We start from the raw sequence: 21,287 nt of genomic DNA, 5'->3' as shown, positions 1-21,287 counted from the left end.
GGAAGGCGGCAAAGGCTTTAATCTCCCCCTCGGTGCAGCTGCTTTTGAAGTGAGTTTCCTCGCCAGAGCCCCGGCTGGACAGGCAGCGGCTCACATCGCCAAGCGCAGCGCCAGCGCCGGGTCGCCAGTGCGCAGCGCAGGGGCACAGCCCGAGGCGGACACGGCGAGCCACCCGGCACTCCCACAGTCCGGCCGGCTCCTCCCGCTCGGCCACGGCACCGCTGCGGGCCACCCAGGATTATTCGCTTCTGGCTCCAGGCGCCGAGAAGGCGCGCTGGGTGCCCGTGGCCGCCGCGCCAGCTGCTCCTCCTCCTACTGCTTCTGCTCCCCGGGCGAGCGCGCAGCCCGGAGCCCGCCCCGCGCCTCCCGGAGCCCTCCCCCCGCTGCTCCCATGCGTGCGGGTGGGTCATGAGCACAGCGCCCTCGCTTTCTGCCCTAAGAAGCAGTAAGCACAGCGGCGGCGGCGGCGGCGGCAGCAGTGCGGACCCTGCCTGGACCAGCGCGCTCTCTGGAAATAGCTCCGGCCCCGGCCAAGGCTCGTCCCCGGCCGGCAGCACCAAGCCTTTTGTGCACGCTGTGCCCCCCTCTGACCCTCTCCGCCAGGCTAACCGCCTGCCCATCAAGGTGCTGAAGATGCTGACGGCACGGACTGGCCACATTTTGCACCCCGAGTACCTGCAGCCCCTGCCTTCCACTCCCGTCAGCCCCATCGAGGTAAGGACCCTCTTCCGGGATCGCGCTGGGACCACTACCCTGGCTGCCGCTCCACGGGATTTCTTTCTCTCGGGATCTGGGGGTGGGAGTGGGGGGGGGGGTCGGAGTGATTCAGCTCCGGTATGGGGGAGAGCATAGTGCTCTCGAATCGCAAAACTAGGGCGGAAAGGGGGGAGGAGGTAGAATGGGGTGTGAATGCTAGGGGACAAAGCAGCCAAAACTTGTATCTCTCTTTGGTATTAAAGCCCCAACCCCGACTCAGGCCCCCTCACTTTCGGCCCGGAAGACGGGCGTAAGTCCGAAATGCGGTTGCGAAGTCGCAGTCTTAAGATTCCCGGGAAGCTGGTATTTGTACACAGCCTCTAAGGCGCCAACTGCCCAAGCCCTTACTCTGAAGAATTGGGAATGTGGGGGGGGGGGGGGGGGGATAAGGTATAGTTCTGGGTCTAAGAGTCAGAAACCAAAACATTTAGTATTTTTAAATATACAGTTAGCGCTTAGAAACGGCAGGAAATATCCTGATTTGGGGTGGGGGGAGGCTGCCGCCTTTCTCAAGGGCGAGTGTGTGTGTGTGTCTGTCTGTCCGTTTGGGGGGAGGTGAAGTGGTGCTGCCTAGAACTGCGCCTAGAGCTGGGAGGATCTTCACTGGCGGTTGCGGAAGGGCGTTTGAACCCTAGAAGCCAGGATTCTAAAGGGTTTCCCCTTCTTTCTCTTTGTGCCACCCCCCAACCCCACGTCTGACCCCGCAGCTTGATGCCAAGAAGAGCCCGCTGGCGCTGTTGGCGCAAACATGCTCACAGATCGGGAAGCCCGACCCCTCGCCCTCTTCCAAGCTCTCCTCTGTCGCTTCCAATGGGGGCGGCGCGGGCGGTGCCGGCAGCGGCGCCGGGGGCGACAAGGACGCAAAGTCGGGCCCCCTCAAGCTGAGCGACATCGGCGTGGAGGACAAGTCGAGTTTCAAGCCGTACTCCAAACCCGGCTCGGATAAGAAGGAGCCGGGAGGCGGCGGCGGCGGAGGCGGTGGTGGCGGGGGCGGCGGCGGGGGGGTTTCAGCAGAGAAGTCCGGATTCCGGGTACCGAGCGCCACCTGCCAGCCATTCACGCCCAGGACAGGCAGCCCAAGCTCCAGCGCCTCGGCCTGCTCGCCAGGAGGCATGCTGCCTTCGGCCGGGGGCGGCCCGGAGGGCAAGGACGACAAGAAGGACCCCGACGTGGGCGGCGGCGGTGGCAGCAGCAAGGGTTCCGGGGGCACCTCGGCCGAAGGGGGACCCACGGGGTTGGCGCACGGCCGGATTAGCTGCGGCGGAGGGATTAATGTGGACGTTAACCAGCACCCAGATGGGGGCCCCGGGGGCAAGGCTCTAGGCTCAGACTGCGGCGGCTCATCCGGCTCCAGCTCCGGTTCAGGCCCCAGCGCGCCCACCTCCTCCTCGGTACTGGGCTCTGGGCTGGTGGCTCCGGTATCGCCCTACAAGCCGGGCCAGACAGTGTTCCCTCTGCCTCCTGCGGGCATGACCTATCCAGGCAGCCTGGCTGGGGCCTACGCTGGCTACCCGCCCCAATTCCTGCCACACGGCGTGGCACTTGACCCCACCAAGCCAGGCAGCCTGGTGGGGGCGCAACTGGCCGCGGCCGCGGCGGGCTCTCTGGGCTGCAGTAAGCCGGCCGGCTCCAGCCCCTTGGCCGGGGCGTCGCCGCCATCCGTGATGACAGCCAGTTTGTGCCGGGACCCGTACTGCCTCAGCTACCATTGCGCCAGCCACCTGGCAGGGGCGGCGGCAGCCAGCGCTTCGTGCGCTCACGATCCGGCCGCGGCGGCCGCGGCGCTCAAGTCAGGATACCCGCTGGTGTACCCCACGCACCCGCTGCACGGCGTGCACTCATCGCTAACAGCTGCCGCCGCTGCCGGAGCCACACCGCCCTCCCTGGCCGGCCACCCCCTCTACCCCTACGGCTTCATGCTCCCTAACGACCCGCTCCCCCACATCTGCAACTGGGTGTCGGCCAACGGGCCCTGCGACAAGCGCTTCGCCACGTCCGAAGAGCTGCTGAGCCACTTGCGGACCCATACGGCCTTCCCCGGGACAGACAAACTGCTGTCGGGCTACCCTAGCTCATCGTCTCTGGCCAGCGCTGCCGCGGCCGCCATGGCTTGCCACATGCACATCCCCACGTCGGGCGCTCCGGGCAGTCCCGGGACGCTGGCGCTGCGCAGCCCCCACCATGCGCTGGGACTCAGCAGCCGCTACCACCCCTACTCCAAGAGCCCGCTCCCCACACCCGGCGCTCCTGTGCCCGTGCCCGCCGCCACCGGACCCTACTACTCCCCCTACGCCCTCTACGGACAGAGACTGACCACGGCCTCGGCGCTGGGGTATCAGTGAGGGCGGTGGGGAGGGTTAGCGAGGGAGAGAAAGGAGCAGGGGGGAGGGAGGAGCCGAGGGAAGGGTGGGAACAGGGGAGAGGCTACTGTCAGCCGCGCGTGGGGATGACCCGGGCCAGAAAAGGAAAAATATATATACCGTATCTATCTACCCAAAACAGCGACCGAGACCCGGTGGGAAATTCCCCTTTCCCCCGACCTCTCACCTCCCCACCCACCCAAACTTTATAAAAGTTGAAAAAATATCATTTGACTTTTTATAGAAAAAGAAGGAAAAATTAATTGAGAAAGTGTTCATCTGAGGACTGCATCGGTGGACACTGGTATTTATTTATGTTAGCTCCAAGCGGACCCGTGGTTCAAAAGTGCATTATTTAGTTTGAGCTCCGTAGGTAAAAAGGAGGAGGGGTAAAAAAAAAAAAAAAAAAAAATTAAATCTTGAGGGTAAAAATGTGGAAAACAAACCCTCCCGTCCCTTGTAGATTATAAATAAATACAAAACCGCCACAGAACTAGAGGTCTTCTCTTTAATGTTACTTTAAAATTGCTATTATTGTATTGTACGTTCTTATTTAATGTCTGATTGAAACACAAATTTACATGCATGTTTGTTACAAAAAATGAAAAAACAAAACAAGTCACAATTTGTCAGCTCTGATTTCAAATTGCAATTATTTTTAAGGTGTATACCATCGAAAGAGAATGGGTATTTTTTTGTATGTATTCTGGAAGAAAACAAAAAAAAAAGGAAAAAACAATTCTATTCCAAAACCTCATTTGCCTTATTTTGTTCTTTAAAAGGAACACAACTATTTTTAATTTTTAAGTCCACCCGCTGAGAAGGGGACAAGTAAGGTTTACGTCATGTACTAAAATAATAGACAATGTATCGCTTTAAAGATTAAAATTCCGTATATTTGATGTATTAAAAGGTTTTACTTCTTCTTCTTATCTTTTTTATTTTTTGGTTAAAGAGAAAGGAAGAGCACGGCAGTTTCGGCCGCAGTGGGTTCCTTGGGCCTCACGGCTACTCCTACTTACCAGGACCGTGGCTGCATTTCCTATTGTTTTTGTTGTGATTTTCAGGAAGAAGCAAAGGGCTGGCCAGTCGTGGGGTTGGCCTTGGGGAAAATATTTTTGAACAGGGGATTTCACAATTTGTGGACAGTGTCCTGAGCAATCACTCATTTAGTTTTTAATTTTTCTCCCAGCACACGGTTTGTTAAAAGTGAAAGAAAAAAAATGATTTTTAAAAATCATTATTTCCCTCTCAAATTTTTGAGAATTTGGCTTTTGTTTTGTACAGAGAACGGCGAAGTCCCAGACTCTCCCCGAGGCCTTAGCCCCAGGGAGGTGCCACTGCCCGCTGTCCCTGTCTTTGCTTCCCAAGCATCTCCTGTCCCCGGCGGGCAGCCGGGATAGATCCGGGGATGGTGAGCGCTTGGGAACCTGTTTCCCAGGCCTGGGCCGAGTGCGCTGGAACCTTCTTGCCCCTCGGGGGAAAAGTAAGTTCGCTCTCCTTTTCTCCCTCTGGCTGCCCGAGCCCACCCCTCACCACTCCACGCCTGGGCTCCTTCCTCTCTCCGCGCCGCGGCTGCTTTTCCGCGTCCAGGTTTCTCTGCAGCCCGAGCTCCAACCGAGTCTGCGCCGCAGGAGAGCGCGCCGGGGCACCAGACCTGCAAGCCCCTTCAGATTCGGCCCCGAGAGGGTCCCGGAGCCCATGCTCGGTCTCGCCGAGGCAACCAGGTGGGCGCTGAGCGCTTGTCCTGGGCTGCAAGCTCCGATCGAACAGGCGCCGCGGGACCCTCCGTCCGGACGCGCATCCCCGCAGTGCGCACGGCTCCCTTCTCCCCAGCTTGAGCGGCGGGACTGAGCTGCAAGAAGCTCCGAAGGAACCACGCAAAGAGCCCTAATCTTTTGGGGGGGCAGGGGGCCGAGGCCCCCTCGTCCACCCCCCCCCCCCCAACACACAGATACTTCTGCTCGGGCCCTGGGCGCCCGCTCTGGTCTTCTGGCTCTTTGGGCGCTCGCCCTCCCGGGTCCACGGGAGCTCTGGGCCCACGGCGCCACTTGCCTGGGATCCCGGGACCGCGGGGTCGCGGCGCTGTGCGCGCACCCCGAACTCCCCTCTCCCTGGGGTCAGGCGGTTCTGGGTTCGCCAAACCGCCGGCCTCCCTCGGCTTCAAGCTCCCCCTGCTGCCTCGGGAGGCTCACGGCCGCGCAGAGGCCGCCCTCAGCCTCGGGCCTCGGTCGGTCAACCGCGCCGTTCCCGCCGCCCTTCGCTTGGGGGCTGGCGACTTTGAGATTTTCCACTCTCCTCCCAGCGTCAGCCTCACGGCTGCTGGGCCTTTTCCCGGGTGGCACGCAACGCAGCCCCGGCGGCCAACGGGACGCTGCGGGAGCTCTCAGGCCTCCCCCCTGGAGACAACTTTGTGGAGACTCAGGCTCGGTCGCCTCCGACCCTCAGGCCTGCACTCCCCGACTCCGGGAACGGGAGTTGGCGCCGGAGGAGGACCCCAGCGGGCTGTGTCCCGGGACGCCGCAGCGCCGCTCTCCCTCTGTTGCGGCTAAAAAGAGAAGCCGGGCTCGGCCCGGCTGGGCCAGGCTCCTCGAGAACCCCGGCCGACGGGGGCTTGTCATCCCCAGGCTCTGGGACAGACCCCCGCCACAGGGCACCCCCGCAAGTGGGAGGGGCGGACGTTCCAGGAGGTGGTGCGGCCCGAGTCCCCACCGCTCCAGGGCCCACGGCTTGGGATGTGAGAGCCAGGCCCGTGCTCACCCTCTCACCTGCACTAGCCACACGCCCCTGGCCACTCCGAGCCACACGCTTCTCCCTCCTAGCCTCGTGGCTTCGGACGGGGGTCCTTGCGCCACCACGTCTCGCCCGCCAGGACCCGCCTGGGCGGGGAAGGACCTAGAAGTTACCCCGCCCTGGAATTTCAGGTCTGAGACCCGCAGGGAGACAAATTGGGCAAGTTCGTGCCTTCACGCCCACTTCTGGTATTTTATTAACAAAAATCAAAACCAAACGCCTTGAAATTTTAATGAGACCTCCTTCCCGGAGAAGGTGCTCAGAGGCGGCAAAATGCCGGAGCTGGGTGCCTGGAGGTTAGAGGGAGAAAGGGTTCCCCGACGTGTTGGATGAAACAGTCAGCCGGGCGCGGAGTTAGTGAAGAGAGGGTGCCAGTCTGTGCTACGCATCCAGGCCCGGGTGCGAGTCCGCCTCACGGAACAAACGGCCAACCCTACGGCGCGCTCCGCCGCTGTCTCCGGCTTTCTCCGGATCCGCGGCGGGATCCCGGAGCCCCGGCCGGCTGCCGGGAAAGCCGGAGCCAAGAGCGGCGTGTCCGCCAGGCGGCGCTGCGGTGCCCAGCAGACCGCGAAGGAGAAAGGGAACCCAGACCCTGGCGCAGGCCGCGGGCTGGGTGGTCATCCCGCCACCCCGCGCCTCCACTTTCGCAGGCGCAGCGGTGTCTGGGAGTCCCCTCTTTGTACTTCCTCGCTCAGCTCCTGCTGTGAACCATGTCCTCTGCGGCTCTCCACCTGCTCTAGCTTCTGCTGTTGTGTTCCTCTTGCTCTGTTTCTCTGTCCCAGAGGAGTTGGCCCAGTTGTCATGGGCTCCTCCCCAACTACAGGCTCCCACCGCCACCCCCAAGGCTGACAGGTCACCTTGTCTGTCATCCTAAAGTGGTCCCCTAGGGCCTACCCCTTGTCAAGGGCTGTCCATCTCTTTACTCGGCCCTGACAGACATGGAGAAACTGAGGCTAAGTCCTGGAAGTCAGTGGCAAGACCTGCAGAGAAAGTGCAAGACTCCCTCCATTCAGCTCCTGACCTCATCTGTACCTCTGGTGGTGACACAGTGATCCTGGTGTCTTTGTGCCGGGTGGTCTGTAAGCAGTACGGACAGGCAGATGAAAAAAGCCCCTCTAGTTGATGAACTCTCTGTGCTTGGGAAAACCTGTACAAGGTGCCGAGGTGAGACTTGTCCCTGGGAGACCATCCATGTCCTCTTCTGCACGTATGGGCTTAGGGTTCCTAACCCACGAAGGCTAGAGGCCTGGCCCTGTTCAAAGTGACTACAAACTTCAGGCTGGCCTGCTCTCCCTCAGGATGTTACAAAGCATGACGATGACTGGGAACCAGAGAGTCTGATTTAGCTGGGAGACAGTGTGGTGGACATATTTGTTGTTTGTGGGTTTGGTTTTTTTTTTAAGTTCTCAGTGTTGTTATTATTGTTACTATTATTTTACTTTTTACTATGGATTTGCATACATAGTAAAAAGTAAACACAGAGGTAGAAAGAATGGTATAATAGACCCCATAATCCCATCATCCAGCCTGAGTTATGAATTTATGGCCAATCTTGTTTCCCCTCTGCCCTCTCCAACTCACCTCCCCCCACCAAACTCCATTATTCTGAAGTGAACACACATATCATATCATTTCACCTCTTCAGGTATTTGTCACTTCCAGCTGGGGGTTGAACCTATGCCAAGGTAGGCTCCTAATCCAGGGCTCATCCTGCTGCCCTGTCTCAGCTGAGGCTCAGCGAGATTTAAGGACATTGCTCAAGTTCAAGCAATGGATCCCCCATTTCTATGAAGCCCAGAGCCCAAGTACTTCACCCTACCCTGTGCTGGGGATTCCCCAAAGTCCTAAGGACACTGAGCCCTTTCTGCCCTGTGTGACCTCAGGTTTTGCCCTGGGGCTGTCTGGCCTGCAAAAAAGACTCTCCAACCCCTGGCAAGGCAGCAATGTCTTGTGGGAAACCTACAGCACAAGGGGCCCTCTGAGAGTGAGAACAACTGAAAGCCACATGATACAGTATAAAGAGCACACATTTGGGGTCAGGCTGATCTAAATCAAACTTTCAACTCCACCGCTGGCTCAACTCTGTGACTCGGTTTCTCTGGACCTCAGTTTTCTCATCTGTAATGTGGGGACATTAATACTAACCCAATGGGGTTGTCATGAGGCTGAAATAAAATAATGTGAAAATGCTTAACCTACTTTCTGGCCCATACTGACTCTTAGTAAAGGCAGATTTCTTTCCTTCTTCCCAAAGTTTTGTTTTATTATGACCAGCCCTCTTGCTCAAGAACTAACTGGGGCTTCCTGTGGCCCACCAACTCAAATTCTCACTCCATCACTTGGCCATCAGAGTGCCTGTCATCATGGTTCATCTTCTAATCTGGCCCCTCTTTGCCTGTCCCAATTCGTGTCTCAACACTCCTCACAATTCAGACCCTCTGCCAGCCAGCTAGTCCCCAACACCTTGGTCTGTTGTGCTCATCATACACTCCTTCCTTGAAATGCCTTCCAAGCTCCCCTTCCTTCGAGACTAATCTCTTTCCAAGGAAAAAAAAAAAAAGTACTCATCTCTTCCAGGAAGCCCTCCAGGTTTTCCCCCCACCACACAATGATCTTTCCTTCCAGCTGCAGTCCCTCCACACTTACTGCAAAGGCAGGAGGTAGAAGTATAAAGGCCACTGGACTAGGGATGAGGATACTTGGGTTTGAATGGTGCCTCTTCATAGTTGTGTGACCATGGACAAGTCACTTATAACGTCCGTGAGACTGGTCTCCAAAACTGCTATCAGACTGTGCATACCTTGGGTGAGCAGCACACTTACCAACAATAGTAATGTTAATAAGGAGCATGTATGGCTCACTTACTTTCCAGGCACTCATCTAGTCCTATTACCATTACTAGTCTCATTTTACAAGTAGGGGAGCTGAAGACTCGAGAGAAGTAACTCTGTGCTCCAGAGCTTAAATCCTTAATCGCTGCACCGTACTGTGCTACCCTATGCCTGGAATCTTTGTCCTCTGTATTCTTTTCCTAATTACCAGCAACTCCAAACTCCTGCTTTAAATCTCACGCCTGTGTCACCTCCTGGAAGCCCACAGATCCTTCCCATTGGAATCAATGTCCTTCTCTTTGCTCCTGTAGCACCTGTCCGTCCCCCCATCATTTCTCTTTACATTTTCCTGACAGCCTGGACTCTGAGGCACTGGGGAGGAGGGACTGTCTTCTGTACCTGTTTCTAGTCCTGGCAACTAGCATGGTACTTAGAACACAGTAGATGTTCAATAATTGTTAGAGGGAAGGAGAGAAAGGGAAGGAAAGAAGAGTGCAAGGGAGAGAGGGGAAGACAGAGGAAAACAAAATAACAAAAGACAGAAGGGGGGAAAGATGCAAAAGAATGAGGCCACCTTGGGTGACGTGATTCTTTCAAAAAGAGTAGGAGGAAAAGTAACAGTGGCCTTAGAAGAACCATGAATGTCTTTGTCCACAGCACAGAACTCAGGGCTGAGTAAGCTTCTATGAATCAGTTAGACCCTTAAATAGTGGCTTGAAGAAGATAAATGTTCTCCCCTTCTGGAGGTGGGCAGTCCGGGCTAAGAATGGCCCTCTGTCATCAGGGACCCAGATGGGTCTGTCTTGGGCTGTGCCACCCCAACCTAGAAGCTTTCATCCTCACATCATCTCTGAGTTCAAGATGGCTGCTTGAGCTCAGCTCCCATTACCTCATCCTGAGCAACAGGAGGGAGGAGTGAAACAAGGAAGGGAAAAGGGTCCCCTCTGCTTTAATGAGTCTTCTACTTTATTGGGTAGAACTTAGTCACATGGCATGCTTAGCAGCAGGGGAGGCTGGGAATTGTAATGTTTAGCTGGGCATGCTACTGCCTCAAATAAATTCAGGGTTCTATTACTTAGGGGAGTTGGAGGGGTGGGAGCTGGGACAGAACATTAGCAGACTCCCCTGCAATCCACAAGGGGTCAACCAGAACCAGGGCCCTAAGAGAGCTCTTCTCTCGGTGGCCTTTCAGGGGGTCACTGGATGGTGACTTCTACCTCTAAGCCACGGATTCTTGTTAATAGAGTGGGCAGGGGTGGTACTTCATAAGCCCTCAGAAGTTGTAGTTCAAGGTTGGTGGGTTTTGTTCCTTTTAGGTACTCCTGGAGTTGTATGCTGCAATGATTTAGGGTGAAATCTGTCCAGAGTAATTTTGTAATTATAAAAAACTTTGCTTAGAGACCTCTTCACTTTGGCCCTGAACTCCATGCACAACAAGAAGCCAGGAAGAGGAAGGGATGGTCTTTTTAATTTAACACAAAAACAAAAACAAAAAACAAGTGGGTGGAAAAGAAGCATTGTAAACTTACCCGCCACCCCCTTCCATGTTATTTTTTTTTTTAAGATTATTTATTTATTTATTTGACACAGAGACAGAGACAGAGAGAGCACAAGCAGGGGGAGCAGCAGAGGGAGAGAGAGAAGCAGGCTCTCCACTGAGCAGGGAGCCCGACGCGGGGCTCGATCCCAGGATCCTGAGATCATGACCTGAGCTGAAGGCAGACGCCTAACCGGCTGAGCCACCCAGGCGCCCCCCCCTTCCATGTTATTAATAAAAAACTGAATACAGCCTCCAACTCAAAACAGAGGCAGACCGATGCTAAATCAACTTTGCGCTAACCATATCTTAAATAATTATAGTGTAACTCCAGAAACCTAAAAGAAACAAAACACAATCAAGAAGAACACAAATGGCATCAGCGAATCAGAGCAAAAGTTGAGGGATTTTGAATCATGCCTCCTGCAAAGCAGTAACTCCCAGGGCATGCCTCTGCTGGATCCAGGAGGGCATGGGCTGCAGTGGGGACGCTGGAGAAGGGAGGAGGACACTCTTGGAACTGGAAGGGTCAGGAGAAATCAGGAACGGATGCGTGAATGTGAGCTTTTACGTTGCCCTGTTGCTGGAAGCTTTCTCAGCCTTAGGTCTCCCCGAAGGAGTTCCCGCCAACCTCTTTGCGGATCTCTCTGTGACTCTGCCATTTTCCTTCCACACACTCTATGAACATCTCCTCTCCCCCACATCCTCCAGGGGCAGTTCCTGTGGTGTGGGAATTCTACACCCTCCACATCACTAGTTCTTAAGCCTTTTGTGGGTTGAGGGAAGGATGCAGAAACCACAGCCTTTTTTTTTTTTTTTTTTTTTTTGAGAAGCCGATAAAAGCTACGGCCCCTCCTTATAGAAATAAGCACACATACTCAACATTCGGAAAATAATTTCAGGCACTTCATGGACCTGTGGATTTAAAATCCTCCATCTTGAAGGAAATCCAAGATTAAATATAAAAAGACCATGCCTTTGGGAAATGCCATGAGGGATTCTGGGTTTTCGGTTCTAAACTATTCTGACCAACACAACACTCCAACGACTCTGTGTGATTAACTGTAATAAATAACATTTATGTCAATCTACCACAAACCAGTATGGAGCCTTCAGAAGAACTCTATGAAGTGGGCACTATAATTAGTCCCACTTTATTGATGAGGAAACTGAGGCACAGAGAGGTAGAGTGACTTGCCCAAGGTCACACAGCCAGCAAATGGCAGAACTGGGATTCTGTTACAGGCTGTTAGACTCCAGAGACATTATTTTTGTGCTTTTTACCACCGCGCAGTGACCTCTACCTCTCTGTACATGGAAGACACACACACATCTGCCTTTCTCCCCTAGCACAGAGGTCAGACCCACCCAGTGGTGTGCTGGAATCAGTTCATACTGGCTCACAAAATTGGGCACACCTCTTCCCAGCTTCTCATTCTGTGGCCTTATGTTGATAGCTTCAAATCAGCCATGGTGGCAGTATTTACACAAAAACAATTGGCAAAACTCTGCAAATGAAAGCTTCCTCCCCCAGAGAGCTGTTTGTTAAGTACCAGCACACAACTGGACCCACCTATTCTCGTCCCACTTAGCTGGCTGAAACCCACAGATCCAGCAGCTCAGGCCCTGAATCGGTGGGAAGCAAGGAGCTTCCTCGCTGACAGTGCCAGTGAGGAGGATGTGGATAAGCTCTGCTGCCCTCATACTTAGTGTGTGGGGTATTTAGGGAGAGGACAGCCTCCCTCTCTGTCCTCACTGTATGCAGGCCATCTTTCAACTGCCCTCAGTACCTTCCATTTGCTAGAACCAAAGCCTGGTTATCTGGGGGCTTGGGTCCCTTCTACTGGGCAGGTCCATATCCTTTACACCAAAGCAGATCCACCACTGTGGAATGATGTTGGCAGCCCACCTGATGTGGGGAGCCTTGGCTGCCTAGCACCTTCTACAGCCTGCTCAGTTCTATACTCCTGACTTTGGGACTGTGGCTATTGATGTTGGCCAGCCAAATCTCATTTAACTCTCTCCCTTTGGGGTTAGCCATAGGCAGCTGGCCCCTGCCCCCAGCTCCACCGGGCACTACCTCCTACAAGTACCCAGCAAACTACCCAGCTGGGGCCACGCCAGTCACAACAATGCACATTCTCTAACTTCTGTCCATAGGGAAACCCCATCTGACAGCAAGGATTCCAGTGGGCCAGGCCTAGAGTGGAGGCTGCCCTGGTGCTCTCTCACCAGGCAGAGTCTCAGCCATAGGAAAGAAATTGGATGATGATGATTATTATTACTATTACCAATTTGTAAGCATTTTCCTTATGCCAAGAGCTTTATATTTCTTTATATTATGTTTTTTCATCCCTATAAGATCTTTAGGAGATAAGGCACTATATTAATCTTATGTTAATAAAAGAAAAACTGAGATTCAGAGAGGTTAGTATCATGCCTGAAGTCACACAGCAAGTAAGTGGTGGGCTGAAATTCAAGGCCAGAGCTGTTTCACTCCAGAGCCCATGTCTGTATTTCAATTCACAGGTACTACTCTCAGAGCTGCTCCTTCCCCAGTCCCCAGGAAAGTGTGTGAAGGGCAGCCCCTCTTGCCTCCCTTAGAGCTCCCTGGGGAGGTCCCTCAGGCAAAAACGAAGACAACCTTGGTCACCTATGGCAAGACCACTGCCCGGTCAGAGCTGTGATCCTCCAGACAGGGACAGTGAGTGTTTTCACTGGCAAGCATGGTAATGAGCTCTTGCTGCACACACAGCATTCCCTTTGGCATGAAGGTAGTGGAAAGATGACCAGGAAATGGCATCTGCCTTCAAAGCACTTACTGTCCAGTCTAGTGGGTCATGGAAACAAGTGTTGCCTTAGGGTGGGTTGTGATAAGAGCTATCACAGTGGGGGCACAGGATTAATTCCCATAAAAGGATGTGGAAATCACTGAGGAGGAGGGAACACTTGATCTGGGGTTGGCAATAAATACACACTTGGTGGGTGAAAAATGGGGAATTTGGAAATAAGGAGGAGGACCAGCAGGATCAAAGGCACGGAGGGGCCTATAGTATTTTCCAAAGATGATGGCACCAATATATCCCATCCCATGTGCTCCTCTTATGTTATGAAGTTGACGCTCGTCCCTCAACAGGTGGGGGTCTACATTTCCTCCCCTTGAATCTGGGCAGGCCTGTGATCAGAGTAGAAGTGATGCCATGTGACTTCCAAGACTGTCAGGACAGGCAATACTGCCTCCCCTAGGATTGCTCAACCTTGAATCCCCATGCTCTGAGGAAGCCAAGTGGTCACACAGGCCACGCGTAGATATTCCAGCGACAGTGCCAACTGAAGTCCCAGCCAACTGTGGCATCAACTGCAGCATGGAGAGACAAGACTCAGAAGATTCCAGGCTCCAGCCTTTGGGCTGCACCAGCTGACGGTGAGTGGATCAGAGAAAAGCCCTCCCCACAAAGCCCCACCCAAATCGCTGATACATGAACAAAATAAATGTCATTATTGTTTTAAGCCAGTAAATTTCAGACTCTTTTTTTTTTTCATAACAATAGGTGACTGATACAGGCCAGACTGATACTTCACCATCCCAGGAGAATGCTCCAAACCAACCAGAACATGATCCTTTATCTGTGTTCCTAGCCCCTAGCTCACAGTTTTGACCAAGCTTTGGACACCCCAGGATGGTCGCCTCTCTGATCCCCTCAGGCTGGGCCCTTGGCTTGGCCTCATAGTCCACCCCACGAAGGACATTCCCAGGCTGCACACCTTCTCTGTCTCCGTCCCCAGAAGGCCAAGAGGGCAGTGTGGCCACAGAGATGCTGAGGAGAGGAAGGAGTCTCCAAACACAAGGGATAGAAAAGTCTATGTTCCCTTTTATATATTCATTTCCCCCTAATTATATCTGCACAAGGAACAAATGTCAAACCTGGAGAGACAGAGTTGAGGGTCACAGTCTCTGTGGCCAAGAGGCAGACATAGGAGACCAAGATGGGGAGGTGGTCAGAGGTACCACATCTTGGGCGGACAAGATACCTCAGAGGGGGCACGGCTCCAGTGCCAGGAGCCCCCAAAGAGGCAGCAGGGAATGGTCTTTGGTAGAGAGTGGGCATGGCTACACAGCGAGAGCATTATTGGGATACATTGTGAAATGCTTAACATAATCAAGTTAATTAATGCATCCTTCACCTCACTTGGTTACCTTATATGTGTGTGTATGGTGAAAACAAGAATAGAAGATCTATTCTTGTGACAAATTTCAAGTATACAATACAGTATTATTAACCATAATCATCATGCTGTACATTAGAACCCCAGAACTTACTTATCTTATAACCTTATTCCCTTTGTCACCAACATCTCCCCATTTCCTCTATTCCCCCAACCCCAGGCAACCACCATAACCACCATTCCACTCTTTGCCTCTATGAGTTTAACTATTTTAAACTCATTATATATGTCATATAACATAGTATTTGTTCTTCTGTGTCTGACTTATTTCACTTAGCATAATGTCTTCCAGGTTCACCCATATTGTTGCAAATGGCAGGGTGGCAGGATTTCCTTCTTCTTTATGGCTGAATGATATTCCTCTGTGTGTGTATGTGTTTCTTTATCCCTTCATCCATCCATAGACACATGGATCCATGTAGACTGATTTCATACCTTGGCTATCACGAATAATGCTGCGATGAACATGGGAGTATAGATATCTTTTAGAAATACTGATTACATTTCCTTCACCCCAGAAGTAAGATTGCTGGATCATATGGTGGTTCCATTTTTAATTTTTTGAGGAACCTCTACACTGTTTTCCCTAATGATGGTACCAATTTACATTCCCAGCTAGAGTATACAAGGGTTCTCCTTTCCCCACAGCCTCGCTAACAACTATAATCTCATCTTTTTGATAATAGCCATTCTAACAGGTGGGAGGTGGTATCTTACTGTGGTTTTGACTTGCATTTCCCTGATGATTAGTGATGTTGAGCACTTTTCATGTACCTGTTGCTCATTTGTATGTCTTCTTTGGAAAAATGTCTATTCAGGTCCTTTGCCCATTTTTAAATAGGTTATTTGTGTTTTTTGCAATTTAGTTGTATGAGTTCCTTATATATTTTGCATATTAACCTCTTATCAGATAGATGGTGTGCAAATATTTTCTCCCATTCTGTAAGTTGCCTTTTCATTTTGCTGACTGTTTCCTTTGCTGTACAGAAGCTTTCTCATTTGATGTAATCCCACTTGTCTATTTTTTGCATTTCTTCCCTTTTTGTTGCTTTTGGTGTCATATCCAAAAAAAATCATTGCCAATACCAATGTCAAGGAGATTTTTCCTTATGTTTTCTTCTAGGAGTTTTATGATGTCAGGCCTTATGTTTAAGTCTTTAGTTAATTTTTGTGTATGCTGTAAGATAAGAGTATGCACATTTCTTGGGGGTTTATCCCTATGCCTGGCATCAGATTCTATCTGCCTGGGACTGTGGCCAAAGTGTCCCCATCTATGCTCCCTGAGAGTTCAGTACTAGGACCAATGCCTACAGGGCAAGTGTCTGGCCATTGACGAAATAGCCAGTGTGCTGATTGACCGATAGATCAATTCACACCTGACAGATTGCCAGATCAGTGACTGAAGGACAGAACAGCAGCTTGGCAGGCTAAGGACATTGTTTGCATCTTATGTGTCTTTATCCCAACCAACACTTAGCGCAGGGCCTGGCTCAGAGTTGAAGCTCAATAAATGGTTCCCATATTAGTCATATGGCTCACCTAGCTTGAAGCAATGCTGGGAAATGTAGTCTTTATTATATTAGAATCGATTGCAAATCAGGGTTCTAGTACAGGAAAAACAGAGGAATGGAGATTGGAGGGCCACTAGTGATCTCTGCTATAAGGACACAGTAATGAGTCTGATTAAGGGATGCAGAAACTTGAGGACCCCATTTCCAACCAGTTCAGAAGTGAAACTGCATGCAGTTTGGGGATTCTGGAGTTACCTCTTCTGCAGAGCTTTTTAGAAGGCCACAATTTCTCCCCTTTATTTTTTGGTGTCCTAGGGAGATTCTGAGCTGAGAAGCAGAGAAAGGCTACCTTTGCCTTTTATATTATTACTATTCCCAAAGGCCTGCCCTTGAGGAAGTATATGTAGTCTTATATCTTCTCTGATTATGCTCATCACAAAATCTTACTAAGGTTCCCATTTGAGACCTGGCCTCTGTGCTCCTGGTTACTGTTCATCCTAAATTCTTTGCAGGAAACTCCTATTCACAGTCGCAGGCTTCAGTGCAGGAGTAAGAATAAGAATTGGCTAAGGTCTGAAAATTCTCCCTCCTTGCCTCTTTGCTGAAATGGCCTCACCCTGAGCCAAATGGCAAGCTCGTTGTATAGGTCCTGTGCCAAATTCCGGGCCCCATTGCCTGGGTTCAAATTCTAGCTCTGTCACTGGTTGGCTCTGTGACCTCGGGCACATTGCTAAACACCCCTGCCCCCAGCCTTGGTCTCCTCATCTGTAACACGGGGTGAGAATACTAATGCCAATCTCCTAGGGTTGTGTCAGTGGTGAGACCAGGATCTGGCAGGAGTTAAGAACTCAAAATCTCTTAGGTGTTATTAGAAATGTAAGTAATCATTTCAGGCCTGTGTTTTCTGCCTCCCCAGCTTTTTGAGGGGTAAACAGTCCTGTCTTTTCCGCTTCCTCTCTCTGCCCCAGGCACAGGGTAGAGAATCACACTGCCGGCTCAGTCCGGCACGGAGCTGGCATGGAGTGAACAGGTCTGTAGTTTACATACTTCTCCTCTGACCCAGATGCCAGGCATTCTCCTCTCTCCTCTCCCCTTCAGCCGCATCCCACCCAGAGGTGCTGAGGTGGCCGGCGCGATGTTGTGGGTGTGTGGTGCACACCTCCTCTCACTCCACTTTGGATAAGCATGGCAGGGTGGAGGACCTCCCACACAGGTCCCCTACACACCTTGCATTCCGATCGCCCCTCTCCCAGAGCAAAGGATAACGGGGTGAAAATGAAATTGGCTTCCAAGCTTCCCTCCTGGTTTCTTGAGTGTCACTTTTCTGCATATTTATGGTAATCATCCTTGCAACGAAAACAGTGACTTCACTGTCTAAATAATAAGGCAATTTGTTACAGCTAATTACTCAAGGACTTCCTTAGTCTCAATTAAAAGATCCGAGAGGATTCCTGCCCCCTCTCATTCCGGTGTTCCTGAAGATCCCCCTAATGTATTCTGGATCACAGATTAGTGGGGAGCCAAGAATGGTCCTTGCTGGGCAGGACTGCTAAAATCCATCCCAGCAACGTGAAGCAGTGATTTATTGTGACATGGAATGTGGGACATTTCCCCAGCTTTTGTGATTGTGGTAATGAAGCTGTAAACCAAATAGCATGAAATGAGGCAAGGCCTTACAATTTAATCAGCTCGTAAACAGATCTACTGCATCAAGCAAATGACATTATTATCCATCCGAAGTAAATCATGCTAATCTCGGGAGATAAAATCAACATCGTTAATGGTCACATGTCATATTCATCAACACTAAACCATCCCCTTTGACAGATTAATCCTAACTACAGCTCCCAGGATGTATGGTAATAGGGCTTGTAGCGTGCATTTCACTCCGTGCCAGGCTAACCAGCACTCTTAGGCTGCTATTACAAATAATTTTTTATTGATTTACATATTTTAAAATGCATTTAAGGTGAGGCACCATTAAAAACCCTGTCACCCACCCATATTTCTTCCCTACATTCCCAGACTTTATTAATAGGAATGGGAAGACAAACTCAGTAAGCCTTATAAATACTTTGTTTAGGGCACTGTTAGGGGTAATTAAGATGGGGACTAGGGGTTTTTTTGTGGGGAGGAGGGACAGGTGAGGAGCAGAAGGGGTGACAGAAAGAAAGTACCCTCTTGTGGTTCGGGGACAATGGAAATTGCAGCATCATTTGCTTCCTGTTTTCCCTAGAGGTGCCAGGCAGAGGAGGAATAAAGTCTCCCCCAAATCTACTCACGGAGCCTTCCCTCTCCCCCTTTCCCTCACAGCCTACCTCCACCCCGTCAAGTCAGCCTTATGGAACATGCATCTGGGCTTGCATTTCGGTCGTTGTATCCTGCCTGCTGACTTCAGATGCCGAATGTATTTATTTATCATGAGGCTGACCTAGGATGAATGCTCCTGGAAAAGTGTCCACTATTCAAAATGTCACTTCCCCTCAACAGGCCGTGCATTATACTGACAGGCATACTTGCAGAGGCCCCTGAATGACGAGGATGGATGGAGGGCTCCCATAGCAGCGCTGCCTGGGCCAAGTGGGTGAGTGAGTGAGCGAGTGGGTGCCCGAAGTATCTCCAGCCTCGATGAGGAGCCCAGACGCAGCGGGAGCCAGGACTGTGACAGGAGATGCAACGTGGAGACTTGCAGGGCCCCACTTCTCAGTGGCTGGTGGATAAGCAACCCGCCTTATCCCAGCCAGCCTTCCAAGGGCACATTTTGAGGGGCTTCCTGTCCGCCTGTAGGGCCAGTAGGGGGTGGCAGGCAGGAAAGAGGGTGTTACCCTCCTCCTCCTCCTGAGTGAAGGTGGGGGGCTCCTGGGACCACCACTTTGGGCCACGCAGACTTGCATTGCTCAATTCCATTCCACTATGAGGCCATCACCCTGGATGAGAAATCCAAAAAAACAGATGGATTTGGGAAGAACATATACTCGAATCAAGCTATTAAACTCAATTAAAGCACTACTTTTGATGCACTGAAAGGACCCCGCCTCGACTTAAGTGGACTGAGGTAAGACTCTGACATTTCCAGATCCCCCCATGTATCATATAGGTCTCCTCCTGCTGGGATTTATTTCAGAGGCGGGGTATTTGAGAGGTACAACAGGAGCCTGAAAAACTGCCCAGCCCAGGTCTGTTTTATAAAATTGCATCTATCGATTAGGCCAACTAATGAAATGATACGGTGTAAATTAACTTCAGGGTTTAGGTGGCACCAAGTTCAAGTGATTGGGACCCGCTGAGCTGTAAGAATCTCTGAAGATTTTGTGTCTGGAGTTTTCCAGGATCCTTACCGAGGTCCTTGGAGGGTGTGCTCTGCTCTCTGGGGACCAGGGAAGGCAAGGAAAGGCCTTTCCCTACCTCGGCTTGGTCTGAGTTAGTATGGTTTAGGGCAGTGGTTCATAAACGTTAGCATGAGTCAGAAGCACCTGGGGGCTTGTTAAAACACAGATTGCTGCCCTCCACCCCGAGTTTCTTATTCAGTAGGTCTGAGGTGAGGCCAGCGAATTTGCATTTCTAGCCATTTCTCATGTTGTCCTGATATTGCTGGTCCCGGGACCCAGGGCTTTGGGGCAGGAACCCTGTGCTAGGGAAGGGTGGAGGGGGCAGGGGTGGAGGTGGAGATGGGGAGCACCGGGCTCCCAGGTGCAGGTTACATGCCCAGAGTTGGGTCATGGCAGGCAGCTGGGGCCAGAAACAGGAGGTGAGGTCAGGAGTGGAACGCTCACGTCTCTGCGGGGTTTCCTGTTCTAAGTTTCTATGACTCTGAGAATACAGTGAGCAAACTGGGCCTGACAAGTCAGAGTTCAAAACCCCAGAGATCAAAACTGAAAGCAGCAAGTGCCCTAGAGGCCAGAGATGGCTGGATTCTAGCCAAGCCCCACCTCCGACTTACCGTGTTTCCCTCAGTCAACCCCCTTCCCTCTCTGTTCTTCACTTCTCTTGTCTCTTCTGTGAAAAGAAAATGTTGCACTAGATTTCCTCCCTGATCTTTTCAATTTCTGATAGGTGTGAGGTTATGCCAGTGTTTCCCAAACAGCAGTCTGTGAAATCCTTGTTCTCCTTGAAAAATGAGCTCCATGATCAGGTAAGTTTGGAAAAGCTTTCAAAACATAAGCCCCCTCTTGGATTTTTAATTTATATTTGCATATTAAAGATTCTTCAGGAAGTCAGGAAACCTGTTTAACTTTATTTAATCCAGGATTTCCCAAATGTGTTTGACAACAGGACCCTTCTTCTACCTAACACCTATTAGCACCGAGGTTCTGGAGAACATACTTTGGGAAACACTGGCCGATGACAAGGGCTGAATTAAGAGGGAAATGAATATGTCATCATCTAAAGATGCCTTTTCCCCAAAGGTGCCCGGAGGTGCAGACCACTTCCCCTCGGCCACCAGCACCTTGGTGCATTGGTACATTCAGCAAACATCGACTGAGTACCTGCCACATGCCAGGGACTGAGCTGGACACTTAGCTAATAGACAGCCCCTGTCCTCAAGGAGCTGCCTGGGTGGGGTGGCAGGGGAGAGCCTAGACATTTCTTAGGCCTGGCAGGGAACTTCAGCGATTCTAACCATGCTCGGGACCTTTTGTCCCTCCGTTCCCGTGGCTGGCATCAATTCATCATTGGTCTCACTAGTGGATTTTCTCTGTTTAGTCTCACCTGCTTGTAAAGCATATTAACACGTTCACTCATTCATTTAACAAAAATATATCGAGCATATATTTCATGCTAGATACTGTTGTGGGATATAGTTGAGAATAAAACAGGCAAAAATCCCTGTCCTCTATATTTCAATAGAGTAAGAGAAGCAGTGAATTCATGAAATTCATGTCAGATAATAACAAGTTCTAAAGTGGAGAGGGGCTAGGCAGTGTTGACGGAGTTTTGCTATTTTAAATGGGGATGGGGCTGTCTCACCGATCTTTGTGTAAGAACCCGAAGATGTGAGAGAGTGAGTCAGGTGGAAAATTGTCTAGGAAGCGGGTACAACAAGTGCAAAGGCCCTGGGGTAGGAGTATGCCTAGTGTGTTTAACACACAGCTAGGAGACCAACGTGGCTGAAGAAAATGAGAGAGATGAGTAGCAGAAAAGGTCCAAAAGAGATAATAGGGGCCATAATGTTAGATACTGAGTGGGACGGGAAACCTTTTGAACAGAAAACAAAATTTAATATGATTTATCTTTTAATAGAACTTAATGTGACTTACATTTCAGCATCTAC

The 21,287-nt window shown here is 51.4% G+C and overlaps 1 protein-coding gene and 1 long non-coding RNA gene across 2 annotated transcripts; both read left to right on the top strand.

The window, feature by feature from the left end:
* Nucleotide 1: 1 nt before the first annotated feature.
* ZNF503 (zinc finger protein 503) lies at nucleotides 2-4,042 on the top strand. The gene is made up of 2 exons (XM_045878166.3): nucleotides 2-714; nucleotides 1,464-4,042. The coding sequence occupies exons 1-2, from the start codon at nucleotides 409-411 to the stop codon at nucleotides 3,096-3,098; spliced, it is 1,941 nt and encodes a 646-aa protein (XP_045734122.1). The 5' UTR covers nucleotides 2-408; the 3' UTR covers nucleotides 3,099-4,042.
* An 8,780-nt stretch (nucleotides 4,043-12,822) lies between these two features.
* LOC135364655 (uncharacterized) lies at nucleotides 12,823-20,149 on the top strand. The gene is made up of 3 exons (XR_010412099.1): nucleotides 12,823-13,701; nucleotides 18,329-19,070; nucleotides 20,069-20,149. It is a non-coding gene; the product is annotated as an uncharacterized LOC135364655 (long non-coding RNA).
* The last annotated feature ends 1,138 nt before the right edge of the window (nucleotides 20,150-21,287 follow it).

Source organism: Mirounga angustirostris, unplaced genomic scaffold (assembly GCF_029215605.1).
Source record: "Mirounga angustirostris isolate CCGP_5_RB_7025 unplaced genomic scaffold, mMirAng1.0.hap1 SCAF_6, whole genome shotgun sequence".
Taxonomy (NCBI): domain Eukaryota; kingdom Metazoa; phylum Chordata; class Mammalia; order Carnivora; family Phocidae; genus Mirounga; species Mirounga angustirostris.
Note: the sequence above shows the minus strand (reverse complement) of the source record. Positions and strands in the feature narration are given on the sequence as shown.